This window comes from Oryx dammah, unplaced genomic scaffold (assembly GCF_014754425.2).
Source record: "Oryx dammah isolate SB20612 unplaced genomic scaffold, SCBI_Odam_1.1 HiC_scaffold_2, whole genome shotgun sequence".
NCBI lineage: Eukaryota > Metazoa > Chordata > Mammalia > Artiodactyla > Bovidae > Oryx > Oryx dammah.
Window position 1 is genome coordinate 112,010,554 of NW_024070186.1, and position 13,774 is coordinate 112,024,327.

General features: G+C 37.9%; 1 protein-coding gene across 4 annotated transcripts in view; it reads right to left on the bottom strand.

Annotated features, from left to right (window-relative positions):
• Positions 1 to 13,774, bottom strand: part of CMSS1 (cms1 ribosomal small subunit homolog) — a 400,514-nt gene that overhangs the window by 13,721 nt on the left and 373,019 nt on the right. For all 4 annotated transcript variants that reach the window (XM_040226062.1, XM_040226067.1, XM_040226075.1 and 1 more), the window contains exons 3-5: positions 8,421 to 8,492; positions 5,603 to 5,732; positions 610 to 669 (exon numbers count right to left, since the gene is read on the bottom strand). In XM_040226062.1, the coding sequence (XP_040081996.1) occupies positions 610 to 669; positions 5,603 to 5,732; positions 8,421 to 8,492 (262 nt within the window). The remainder of the gene's footprint in view (positions 1 to 609; positions 670 to 5,602; positions 5,733 to 8,420; positions 8,493 to 13,774) is intronic.

Genomic DNA, 13,774 nt, shown 5'->3' on the forward strand with positions numbered 1-13,774 from the left:
TGTCATCAGAATTGGTTAGAATGTGAAAAAAGAAGGCTAAATTACTGCATCTGAACTAGTCCATTATTGGTCACAATGAATGACCATCTAGCATGAGTAGTCTAACTACTGCCTACATACAATGAAAAAGACAAAGTCAGACCGAGCAGTAGCCATGCTCTGAGTTCTGAACGTGAGAACAGAATTTCTGAATCTCAGAGTTGGGGTCAAGATCATGGTCCCACCTCCTAGTCTTTCAGATAACAAAATAGAGTCCTGGAGGAGTCCTCACTAACTTGAGCCAAGTCAAACATCAAATTGATGGGGTACTTGGGGCGAGAACACTACTATAATTCTCTGGATTCCAAGAGCAATACATCTAATATGCTGTACAACAAAAACAAGACCAAAACTCAAATCCCCCAAACCAGAGAAAAACACGAAAAAATTAAAGTAAATAAAAATTAATATCAAGATGGACCTAAAAAACATTAATTTAAAATCCACTTAGGATGGAAACTTCATTTTAAATTTGAGGTTTTAAAAGCTTTTATTTTAAAGAGACAAACCTCATGTTTTAATGGAAATAACAATTTGATGAATAGTTTTTTAAAAAATGAGTTTACTTACTTTCTTTTAGATATGACGAAAGACTGTGAGTTAAATCATTGGCCTTGAGGAAGCAGGAGTCTAGAAATATGAGAAGCATACTTTGTAGAGGATTTTGCAAACACACTCGAGACATTAAATGTGAATGATTTATTCTTGAACAGGTTGTACAACATTAATGAGTTGAGGACTCATTTATTTTAAAGTGTTGTCTAGCATTTTAAACAACAGCAGCACCAACAATAAGACTTTTAACTGCCCATCTTTTTTTTTTTTTTTGAGCTGTGAGTTCAGTTTTATTTGGGACAAAACGAGGATTATAGCCTGGGAGACAGCATTTCAGAAAGCTCTGAAAAACTGTTACAAAGAGGTAGGGAGGAAGGTCAGGATATATATAATTTTAGTAAAGGGAGAGTACATGCAATCAAACACATTTTTTTGCAGAAATTTTTTGCTACTACTAGTCATATGAAGGTTACTGCTAGTCACAGAGAGCATACACTCACCATGAAGGCTTTTCTAGATATGAAAACATGCAAGAATTGGGCTCATAAAATCGTCTCCTGAAAATAATCTATCTGAGGACCTGTTCTGCCAGTTTTTCCAGAGCACGGGGTGCCTCATTTCTTTTTTTTAATATAAATTTATTTATATTAATTGGAAGAAGGCTAATTATTTTACAATATTGTATTGGTTTTGCCATACATCAACATGAATCTGCCATGGGTGTACACATATTTCCCATCCTGAACCCCCCTCCCACCTCCCTCCCCATACCATCCCTCTGGGTCATCTCAGTGCACCAGCCCCAAGCATCCTGTATCATGCATCGAACCTGGACTGGCGATTCATTTCACATATGATATTATACATGTTTCAATGCCATTTTCCCAAATCATCCCACCCTCACCCTCTCCCACAGAGTCCAAAAGACTGTTCTATACATCTGTGTCTCTTTCTGTCTCTCATACAGGGTCATTGTTACCATCTTTCTAAATTCCATATATATGTGTTAGTATACTGTATTGGTGTTTTTCTTTCTGGCTTACTTCACTCTGTATAATTGGCTCCAGTTTCATCCACCTCATTAGAACTGATTCAAATGTATTCTTTTTAATGGCTGAGTAATACTCCATTGTGTATATGTGCCACAGCTCTCTTATCCATTCATCTGCTGATGGACATCTAGGTTGCTTCCATGTCCTGGCTATTATAAACAATGCTGCGATGAACATTGGGGTACACGTGTCTCTTTCAATTCTGGTTTCCTTGGTGTGTATGCAGTGGGATTGCTGGGTCATAAGGCAGTTCTATTTCCAGTTTTTTAAGGAATCTCCACACTGTTCTCCATAGTGGCTGTACTAGTTTGCATTCCCACCAACAGTGTAAGAGGGTTCCCTTTTCTCCACATCCTCTCAGCATTTATTGCTTGTAGACTTTTGGATAGCAGCCATTCTGACTGGCGTGAAATGGAACCTCACTGTGGTTTTGATTTGCATTTCTCTGATAATGAATGACCTAAACAGACATTTCTCCAAAGAAGACTGCCCATCATTGTTTAGAGTAGTGAAACAGAAGCTTGTTGTACATTCAGTGAACTAATGAAACATTTTTATTTTCAAATCCATGGAAATAGGCAATATACAAAGGTAAAGCTGAAACAGCTAATGGATCTTTGTGGAGATGCCCAAACTCACCAGTCACCATAGACATGCAAATTAATGAGATAACAATTTGCATATACATTAGAATGGCAATTGTTAAAAAGATGTATAATCTACCAAGTATTGCTGAGAAGGCAGGATGATGGAAATTTTGGGGAACTACAGGTGGAAGTATAAAGTGGTATTGCTATGCTAGATAGTAATAAAATTAAGGTGTACATTGTGAAGAAAGCTGAGCACCGAAGAATTGATGCTTTTGAACTGTGGTGTTGGAGAAGACTCTTGAGAGTCCCTTGGCCTGCAAGGAGATCCAACCAGTCCATTCTAAAGGAGATCAGTCCTGGGTGTTCATTGGAAGGACTGATGCTAAAGCTGAAACTCCAATACTTTGGCCACCTCATGAGAAGAGTTGACTCACTGGAAAAGACTCTGATGCTGGGAGGGATTGGGGGCAGGAGGAGAAACGGGCAACGGAGGATGAGATGGCTGGATGGCATCATTGACTCGATGGACATGGGTTTGGGTGAATTCTGGGAGTTGGTGATGGACAGGGAGGCCTGGAGTGCTGCAACTCATGGGGTCGCAAAGAGTCGGACATGACTGAGCAACTGAACTGAACTGAACTGATATCCCTATGAACCCAGGATTACATTCCTGGAATGTAATGGAAAGAAAGAAACATTATAGAAAGAAATTCTCATGTAGTCTATAAAGACAGACTCAAAACATTCATACAAGTATTATTTGTAATGCTGGAGAACTAGAAGCAACCTAAACATCCATATAGGAGAAAATGCATGAACAATAAGTGGTAGATGAAATCACTCGAATATTATGTAGCATTTTAGAAGCAATGAGCTACATGTACATAAAGCTACACAGGTATCCTGAAAAAGTGTTCAGGGAGGAAAGAGAATGAGAGGTGCAGCACAACTTCATTTAAATAAATTGTAAAAAGCTTCCACATGCAACAATGTGACATATGGATATTAAAAAATGAACAGTAACTCATTAGAGTTGATGCCTATGGAGAAAGGAAATTGGAGTGTGGGTGGGGAAGAGCAGGAATAACACATCAAAATACAACATTAACACAACAGAGCACAACAGCACAATGAAAGACAATGAAACAAACTGCCATAAAACACAGGGGCCTTGATCAACCAATGACAATCATGGTCTAGCAACTAAGTAGTATTATTAACTCTGTACCTAAGATGTATAAAAAAGCATGTCTATCATCCAAATTCTTTATACCAGAAGAAGTCTGTCTATAAATACACCAGAGTGTTAGGGAGTAAACTATTACTGAATTAAATGAGACTTATGTTGTGATCCAGTGCATACAAATTCACAGTATGTGAGTAACTTCAAGATGTTGCCCTCTATATCCTGTTGTAGAGCCTCTGATGATCTTTAAAATTATAATCTCCCAAGTCTGGATATGATCAGACTCGCCTGCAGAGCATTACAATAGACACAGATTCCTGGAATGGAGTCCCCTTGGCACAGTAAGTCAGAATTCCTTGGGGCTGGGCCTGGGAATTTGCTTTTTAAGTTCCTGGGTGATTCAGTTGCTTACAGACATTTAGCACTGATCTGAACTACAATGCAGCTCTCAGGAGGACAGCTGAGTTAGCTCTAAGTGATTCTTGCTTCAAAACTCTAATTAAGTTCCCATGTATATGACATTAACAATGTACAGTGCACAGTATTAACTGAAAAGACATGTTCCTTCCCTACAGACACAAACAACTTGCAAACCACAACCAAGTCAGACACTGGATAAACTAAATAGGAACAATATTTTGTTACTTATATCCATATAAGTAATATATGCCCCTTCCTGAGACTGTTCTGATAACCGATGGCATGTCCCTCCTTCAAATAACAGAGACCTCCTCTCTGTCTCGGCCCTGACAGTGTAGTGATGGGCCTCTTCTCTAAAACCTTCTTATGATGTTTTCAAACACTGTAACTCAGAATGGCCTAATTTCTTAACTAAAAATGAAAACCTGTTCCTTTTGGCTTCAACAGTCTTCTTTTAACATATTTTAAATATTTTCCCCTAAGTCAATCATGACCACATATTTTTACCTAACTATATTATTGAACTCTAATGATGATATAATATAAACTCACTATGGAACTCAAGTGACTCCTTAAAGAGTTCTTCTGACTTTTGACTCTGCAATTCTAACAAAGAACTAGAAGGGAAAATTGACTGCTGAGTCACAATGAAATCAAACTTAAGTTAAACCTTGAAGAGGCTTTGTTACAGCACCTGGTTCCTGAGATAGAGGAGTCAGGAGGAGCTCTCCTCCTGAGGAGCTGCTGTGCTTAGAAGAGTCATCTCTAATTGCTATTGGGGTTTCTGAGCTTAGTAAGTAGGAAACTTCAGGACTCACTCATGTAGAAATGAGTTCCTTCAATTCTCTACAGGGCATTTCTTTCGGAAAAGGAACAGACAGGGGAACTGGTGTCTCCAATCCAGTGTGCATTAAAAAAAAACCATGCACACATCATTTTATAAAAGAATTATAAAAATTCAGGGAACGGGCTGTTTTTCAGCTTCTCAAGTCTCTAGAAAGTATAAAGTTGTAATGGAAAAAGGAAATCAAGCCACCTTTGACTTTTTCCAAAAGTGGTATTAGGTATTCCTAGTAGTCTACAGATAGCTCATCTGAAGCCGTGGTGCCCGATATTTTGTTGTTTGATTTTATGACATCTATTTTCTTCAGTCTCAGAACAAGAGAGTAATAGATTATGTCATTATTTTGAAATTCATTAAAATTGGTTTTAAAAAGAATTTTCCAATATTTTTAACTTAATTATAAATATTCTAAGGCAGTAGATCTCATTTAATAGTATACTTAAGAATCATACATGGTGAGGTGTCAGCCTTGCTAAAAAATGTAGAATTTTGTTCATATCTTTAGATGGTTTACTTGAGAAAGTCTTGGTTGGAAGCTAAAATACTACCCTAAAAGCAGAACAATGACTAGACATTCACGATGAGGGCAACAACAGAACTAAAATGTTATTAAAGCTTAAGTTCTTGTCTATAAAGGATGAGTAAATTAATCACCTGTACTTTTAAATGTGTGCTTTATTTTTATTTAACTTCTATCCTCATTAAAGATTCTTATTCATTGAAAAATCTGCCCCCCAAACACACCCACTACCTTTGCAGTAAAAAAATTTACCAATCTATTAGATTGAACAAATACCATTTAGCATCTTAATGAAGAAATCATCCAACAGTTAAAATGATAAGGTTCAGGAAAGGAGTACTAGCACATGGAAAACACAGTCATTAGAGGGAAGAACAACAGGAAGCCTGGTTGTACCTGGCAGGGTTAGTTCTTCTAATTCAATCACTGAGCGACTGCTGCTGTAATAGTCCTTCATCAGCTTCTGTAGGTCTTCAGGTGTCCCTGGTTTTGGCTCTGATTTTGCAAGAATATCAGTAATTTTCTTCTGATGAGAAAGAAGTAAAAATAGGAAGACAGATTTTTAGAGTGGCATTTGGCTGAGGATAGGTTGATTCCTCTGGCATTTAAACTGTAAATAGGTTCTGGTGATGGCCAAGCATGAATGGGAGTTCTAATAAATACACTTGAGAAAACTTGAAAGATACTTTTTAGACATAACTACTGCTTTGAAAAGTGGATGATCTAAGAGATTCCTTGCTCTATGATTTCTAGGAGAACTAAAAATTTTGCAGGAGTCTATAATACGTACTGCTGCTGCTGCTGCTGCTGCTAAGTCGCTTCAGTCATGTCCAACTCTGTGAGACCCCATAGACGGCAGCCCACCAGGCTGCCCCATCCCTGGGATTCTCCAGGCATTTTCTGTTAAAAGTCAGTAAGTGTTTATTTTATTTTTTGATTCTTTCACTTACTTTTGTTATATACAGAGCTTACAGTCACTGTGATACAATTTCTTTAAAAACTCTTACTGATATTTGCATTATGCCCAGGCATGTGGTCAGTTTCTGTAAATGATCCTTGTGGGTTTTTTTTTTCTTTTTTAGAGTTTTTATTTATTTTACTATTTATTTATTCATTTTGGCCATGCTGGGTTTTCATTGCCGCATAGGCTTTTCTCTAGTTGTGGCAAACAGGGGCTGCTTTCTAGTTGTGGTGTGCTGGCTTCTTGCTGTGGTGACTTCTCTTTTTGTGGAGGGTGGGCTAGGGTGCTCGGGCTACAGTAGTTGCCGCACATAAGCTGAGTAGTTGCACCTCCCGGGCTCTGGAGCACAGACTCAACAGTTGTGGCACACGGGCTTAGCTGCTTTGCGACAAGTGAGATCTTCCTGGATCGGGGATTGAACCCGTGTCTCCTGTACTGGCAGGTGGATTCTTTAATCACTGAGCCACCTTGGGCTTTCCTGATGGCTCAGATGGTAAAGAATCTGCCTGCAATATGGGAGACCTGGGTTTGATTCCTGGGTTGAGAAGATCCCCTGGAGAAGGAAATGGCTACCCACTTCAGTATTCTTGCCTGGAGAATTCCATGCAGAGGAGCCTGGTGGGCTATAGTGCACTGGGTCGCAAATAGTTGGACACGACTGTGCAACTATGACTTTCACTAAGGAAGTCCTAAAAGTCAGTAAATCTTGTTGCTTATGGAAACCCCTTTCTAAGCTTCAGACAATGTATATTCCCGGGAGAGTAGAATTTGAGAATTTCTTGTGTAACCTGGATCTTAAGGCATTGAGTTTCAGTTTGGATTTTTGGGATTCAAGAGCTGCAGGAGTAATCTCAGCAAAAGAGCACACTGAAAAAGGGCACTTAAGACCCTCAATGCTCAAGTCTTGGGAGAGACATCTCGAATTGGCCCCATAAAAAGCAGAACAGGAAATGGTCTACAACATCTATTTTGATTTGGATTTATTTGTGTAGCATATTCTAAATGCCTGCAATGTACTAGGAACACAAATTGTTCATTTAACTTTCATCACGAATTTCCCTTCTTATATCTTTCTAATATTTCACCAAAAATTCAGAAAGGCCCTTCCTTGCTTCCTACACCACCTTTCTCCCCCTCTGTCCATACTATGTTCCTTTTCATACCATTGCCAAGAACAAAGCTCTGTCAAATGAATCAACTTTACAAAAAAAAAAAAAAATATGTCATCAGTGGGCAGATTTCAGCATGACCTCAGCCAAGGCTAAACTATCTAGCTAGAGTTCTGACCTTGAGCCCCAAGAACATAACACTCTTGAGGCTATTAGTGTACAAACTATCAAAGAGAAGTTAAAGTCATTTCTTTAAGGACTTGCCAAACCTCAGCCAATTTGGCATCTCCCATCTTCCTATTTGGCCATATGCAGGCAAGGAAAACATAGGCACACACACTCTCAGTTTTCTAAAAGCTTGCTGTTAAGTAATTGGTTTGCGTCCATCTTCTTTCCTCTAATCCCAATCATATTTCCTCTGCTGACTACAGCAGTAGACCCTTCTTGGCAGGGAGAGAATTACACTGCTGTTTTCATAACAGTGGTAGAAGGTCAAAGCTAACCACACTTTCTTCAAGGCTGAGCCATAAGAAAGTCTGTATAGGAGCAACAGAGTTTCCCATATGTTCACAGGCAAGTCTGAAAATGCATGGGTAGTCTTTTGCTTTAAATTATGGTTCAAACTTAGAGTCAGAAATGCCTTATACTTACACTACTTTCATCTGCTTAATCTTTTCTTATTAATATTCTAAGATATAAGATTTTTTAAAAATGAAATGGTTAAGAAAAGAAGGTTGGTAGATTTCTTTTCTTAGATAAATCCAGAGGGGCCAGAGGGCAGGACAGCTCTGGGCCCCTTCTAGAATTAGAAACCCATGTCTGACTTCTAACCACAGTGAAAACACAGGGTAACAAAGATGCCTGGTAATCCACAAGACTGAAACAGGAATTCGAAGAATTTATTTTTAGCTCCAGCAAAAACACTTATTACTAGTGACCTTAAGAGAGTCACCAAAGCTCAATGAGTTTTACAGCTTTTGCATCTCTAAAGTGGGGATTACAACAACTGCTCATCAAAGAACACAATATAACAATGTGATGAAATTTAAAAAAAAGAAAAATAAACAAATAAACAACAACAAAAAAATACAATGTCATGAAAACCATGCAGGGCCACACCACTGTAAAAAATAACTAATATTACCTTTTTCCTCTTCCTGGTCTTGGTAGCATCTTCTTTTGTTTCCTTTGGTTGTATCAAGAAACATTCTTTAGGCTATAAAGAAACATAAATGAGAAAACTTTCATCTTAGCATGATGAGCCATTCCCTGGTAGCTCAGCTGGTAAAGAATCTGCCTGCAGTGTGGTAGCCCTGCATTTGATCCCTGGGTGAGGAAGATCCCCCGGAGAAGGGAACAGTTATCCACTCCAGTATTCTGGCCTGGATTTCTGGAGAATTCCATGGACCATATAGTACATGGAATCGCAAAGAGTCAGACACGACTAAGTGACTTTCACTTCACTTAGCATGATGAGGTGTCAACTAATGGTATGAATCCCAAAGTACCTATTGTCATGCATATATTCTTCAAAACATCTTGGTAATATGGACAAAGAAATGTTGCAACATCTACTGTAGGCTATTATGCAGGGGCGGGCTGAGAGAATTTTTAAAAGTGAGAAAGTGCAGATGATCTAAGACAGGAAAATCTATGAACAAAGGTCAAAATGTGTGAGTGAGTGAATGTATGTTTTGAGGTGGTGGTGCAGGGTATTCAAAGTAGAAGACAGTGGCCAGGTTTGTAAAATATAGGCAGAAACAGATATGGTTAAAATTAAGATGTAGTAAAAATAAAAGTCTTTGACTAGCATGACTGGTGTGGTCTACGAACTAGCAATGTGTGAGACTGTATTTCCAAGTCACTGACTTATCATTTTGTTATCCATTTCTTTCCTCTTCTCAATAGGCATAGAAAATCTGAAGTAGGATATATTTACTTACATTTTTATAAAACCAGCTGCACCAAATGCCTTATCTATAGTGACTATAAAATGAATGTTTCTGCTAATGGTCTGACAAAAGTCTCAGCACCATGGCATCCTGAGTAATTGATTTTGCCTGTTGCCTTGACCCCTGGAGTACCCTATACAGTTTAGTGCTATTTTTACCCTAAGGGTTTTTTTTAAAAGTGTAGAAAAACAGGAAATTTGGGCTAAGACTTTGATTTATAAAATGGAATGCTTCAAATTCCATATTTATTAATCATAAGCAGTTGTATAAAATGTTTCCTGTGTTGGATCTTTTATGCAACATTTTCAAACCAGTTGCCAAGTAAGATATAAAATGTAAGTGAAAACTTATTCCAAGTTTTTTCTTCATTGAGTTTCCATTCCAGCTAGAGAGTACTCAGTTTTAGCTGGTAAACTACTAACTAAAGCAATCTTGTCTCCACTGGTTCTGTTTAAAATGATTACAGATGAAGCTTTCTATTAAAGTTTGCAGTCTGAAGATTAAGAATGCCTATGGCCTGAAGCCAGAGAAATATAATGCTACATAATTTCTTCAAGACATGTGTCCAGGACCAGCAGTTTCTAGACTGTTTCAGTGGTAGAGAAGTAGATTCAAATGGGAATCTTGAAATCTCAGCTGGTTCTTAGTTAAAACAAAAACCCTGCAAAGTACAAATGTATCATAGCTAAAGAAAGAAAGATATTATGATCTCTCTTATTTAGGAAGTTAAACTGTCTTGTAGATGCAGATACACTCTAATTTGATGCCAATTAGAACCGGGGCCATGGCCGCTAATATGTCACAGAAGCTGCCAGACGGTCCTAAGAGTCCAGTTACAGATCAGGTCAACATCGGCTTATGCTCCTATGGCAAAGCCTGCATACACTTAGTAGATCCCTAGGTGCCTCAAGGCATACTGCAGTATCTTGTCACCAGTAGCAAGGTTTTGGGGAAGCAAATGTAGAATCTATTTCATTTCCCTATTTAGCAAATGGAGGTGCTCTCTGAGTGTATGTTCAATGTGTGGAGCTGTATTCATGTTAGGTTTACAAAGCTAATTAAACACAACAGAAATTAAATGTGGAAATGAGCTCAGTTATAAGGACATGGATTCTCCAATTCCAGAAGGAAAAAAAAATCAACAATTCTGAATCATGCAAAGGAAAAAAAAAACAGGCTTGACAATTGCTTTTGTCAAGATTCTGTATATTAGGTTCAAATTTTTACATCATCTTAAAGGAAATACAGTATGATATTTATTTTCTGGGAGCAGTCACTTTAGCTGGCTGCAGTAGGATGCTAAGGAAGATGCAAGTTTATGGGGTCTATTTCCATAGAAGTAAGATGACTTTATGAAGAAATACAAATCCCACAGTATGGAAACTTCTTAAACTTTGCTAACTGCGTTACAAATGCTGATGTTTACCCTCAGAGAGATGAGGTAAGAAGATGAGGAAGCACCACAGCCAGCCAGCTAACCATTTATAGAATCAGTTTCAACAGTATCTGTCTTTGGCAGGTAATAAAGTAATGTCATTTCTTTATGCAGTGGTTTTTAAAATAGGTACCTGGAGCATGAAGTTAAAGATTTAGAAGAATCACATTTGCCCCCAACATTTAACAGAAAAACTTATTAAGCATTTAGAAAAGCAATTAATTGGGGGTGTTTTCAATTACTTAAAGTGTCAAAAATTATATTCTTTAAGAATGAGGCTTCTGGGTTTCAACCATGGCAAATCATTTTCAAAACACTACTAAATGAAAATAAAGGAAACTGAAAAGATATAAATCCATAAGGACCGAGAAACCAGAAGAGAGGACAACAGTAGTGGAGAGATTTCAACAATTTTTTGAAAAATGGAAAGTGGCTGAAACTGGATGGATGCTATTTAGCAGAGGGAGAGAGACAGCTAGGCCCTGGGTTTCTAGAGAGCTGGCAGCTAGCAATAAGTGTGTTTCACCTACTGGGCCCTGAAAAGGTTGAGTAGTGGGTGGTACAGGGTACTACCGAGGGGAAAGGGCTTGAAATAAAAAGAGACTGGATGAAAGTTTACATTTAAAATGATTTGCCTCCTTCCTACTCCCATCTGGCTCTATCTTCTGTCCAGGCAGCCAAACAATTATCCTATTACTGCTTCCTCTCATCTTGCTCTTCCTGACAGAAGACTGGAGATTTATGCTCTGGAGAGAATAAGACCAAGAAGTCTAGCACAGGGGAGACAGGGCAGAGATTGAGACTCATCTCCTTTTCTTGTTCCTCTTTCAGGACGTCTCAAGCCAGGTTATACAGTACAGGCAGGAGACTACTGAATTCTTCTCTGGAAAAATAAAATAACCTAAGACAAATGCTACAAGAGAGTGACTTTGGGGGTTCCATAGTAAAAGTCCTGCTTTCTTATCATATCACCCTACCAAAAGGTCTACTAATTGACAAGTCCCATTGATGCACAAAAGTTTTCCATCAACTTTTTAGCAGATCTCTCTTCAATATGACTAGAAAGCTAAAGTTAATCAGACATCTAAGGAAAGTCTCTAACATGAGAGCAAATAAACAAAAAGAAAAAAGAACCCGAAGGAAACAAATTACAATTACAATACTATTCTTAGAAGTACAATTACAAACAAAATGATTACAAATTATTCAAAACAATTACAATTAGTATTCACAGAGAGATGAGGGAAGAATTTCCAGCTATGAAACAAAAACAGGATGCTATACACAAGGGAAAAAATTCAGAAAAAAATTAAAAATTAAAACAAATAAGAAAGTTGAAATAAAAATACAGGAGGAAGGCGTGAAGAAAAGTAGAAAAATCTTCCAGAAAGATGAAAAATAATAAGAAAAAAGTAGTAACAAAATTAGAGAATCAGCTTAAGACAGTCAACATGACAATAAAAGGTATTATAGAAAGTAAGAATCATATAAAACAGTGGGAAAGAAGTGATAAAAAAATAAGAAAAACTTTCCAGAACTAAAAGAAACTTTCTAGAACATGAAACTGCAAATTCAAAGTCCATTAAGTATACAGTACAATGGATATGAAAAATACCCACACTAAGGAAAATTACTATGAAATTTCAGAACATCATGGACAAACAAAAGACTCTAAGAACTTCAAAAGAAAAACAGTAACATAAATAATAAAAAGGTCAAAGAAAATAATAGTGTCAGACCTTTCATTACAACAGTAATGAAAGCCAGAACTCAGTGGGACAAAGCTTTCAAAATTATGGGGAAATTTTATTTGCAAATTATAGATTTTTTTATACCCAGAAAAACTATCAGTCAAGTTAAAATGAAAATGTTTAGATTTCGGTAAACATTCTCAGATATTTAAGGTCTCAAAAAATTTACTTCCTACTTGCAGATACGAAAGGCTCTATTCCAGCACAATAAAGGGCTAAATTAAGAAAGAGGATGACATAGGATTCAGAAAATAGAGAGACCAATCCAGAAGACAACTGAGGGAATAGCAAAGAGAAATCTCAGGTGCTCTGCAAGTCTAGAAAATAACCAATTCCAAGTGGAAAAAAAAGTGTGGAGATGCATAGGAAAGAACAATAACTGTTCTACTTGAGCATATGGAAAATATTATTTATGGGCATGTGGAAGAGATGTTGTAACATATGGGAGCAATTAACAACAGGAACATAGCAAGTCAGGCAAATGAAGAAATGAGGTAATTATTAATGCCATGAAAATAAACAGTTGTATAAGAAAGTAGAGATGATTATAGCTTCTCTTTTTCTCGGCATTAAGCAGTGTTTCCATGGTCATAATAATGAAAGAGTGACAACTGTTCTAACCAAAATGTAATACTGTGTTGGCAGGGGAGGTAGCAGTTGGAGAGGGAATAGGGCATAGAGGACAGGGTCCTGTCTTTGTATGCCACCTCAGGAAGATAACGTCAAAAATTGGGAAGTCAAGAAGCTGCAATATAAAATATAAGGTAGCAAATAAGAAAAACAGCTAAAGATTGAGAGTAGTTGCCACTGAGGAAAGACTTAGATAAGAGAAGGGAAGAAGACTGCTGTTTTTCCACTAAAAACCTTTAATCGTCGTCATCGTTGTCGTGAAGTCGCTCAGTCGTGTCCAACACTTTGCGACCCCATAGACTGTAGCCTACCAGGCTCCTCACTCCATGGGATTCTCCAGGCAAGAGTATCTGAGTGGGTTGCCATTTCCTTCTCCAGGGGATCTTCCCAATCCAGGGATTGAACCTGGGTCTCCTGCATTCTAGGCAGACGTTTTAACCTCTGAGCCACCAGGGAAGCGGTGAAAAAACCTTTAATAGTGTTTGATTATTGCTTTGGTAAAAAGATAAAATTTATAACAAATTTTATAACAAAAAAAGCATGTTCACTGTAAAAATTAAGACAACTTAGGGACCTCCTTCATGGTCCAGTGATTAGGAATCCGCCTGCCAATGTGGGGGACATGGGTTCAATCCCTGGTCCGGGAAGATTCCACATGTCGTGGGGCAACTAAGCCTGTGTGTCATGAGTGAGCCCTCGGCTCTAGAGACTGTGCCCCATATCAGCAGAA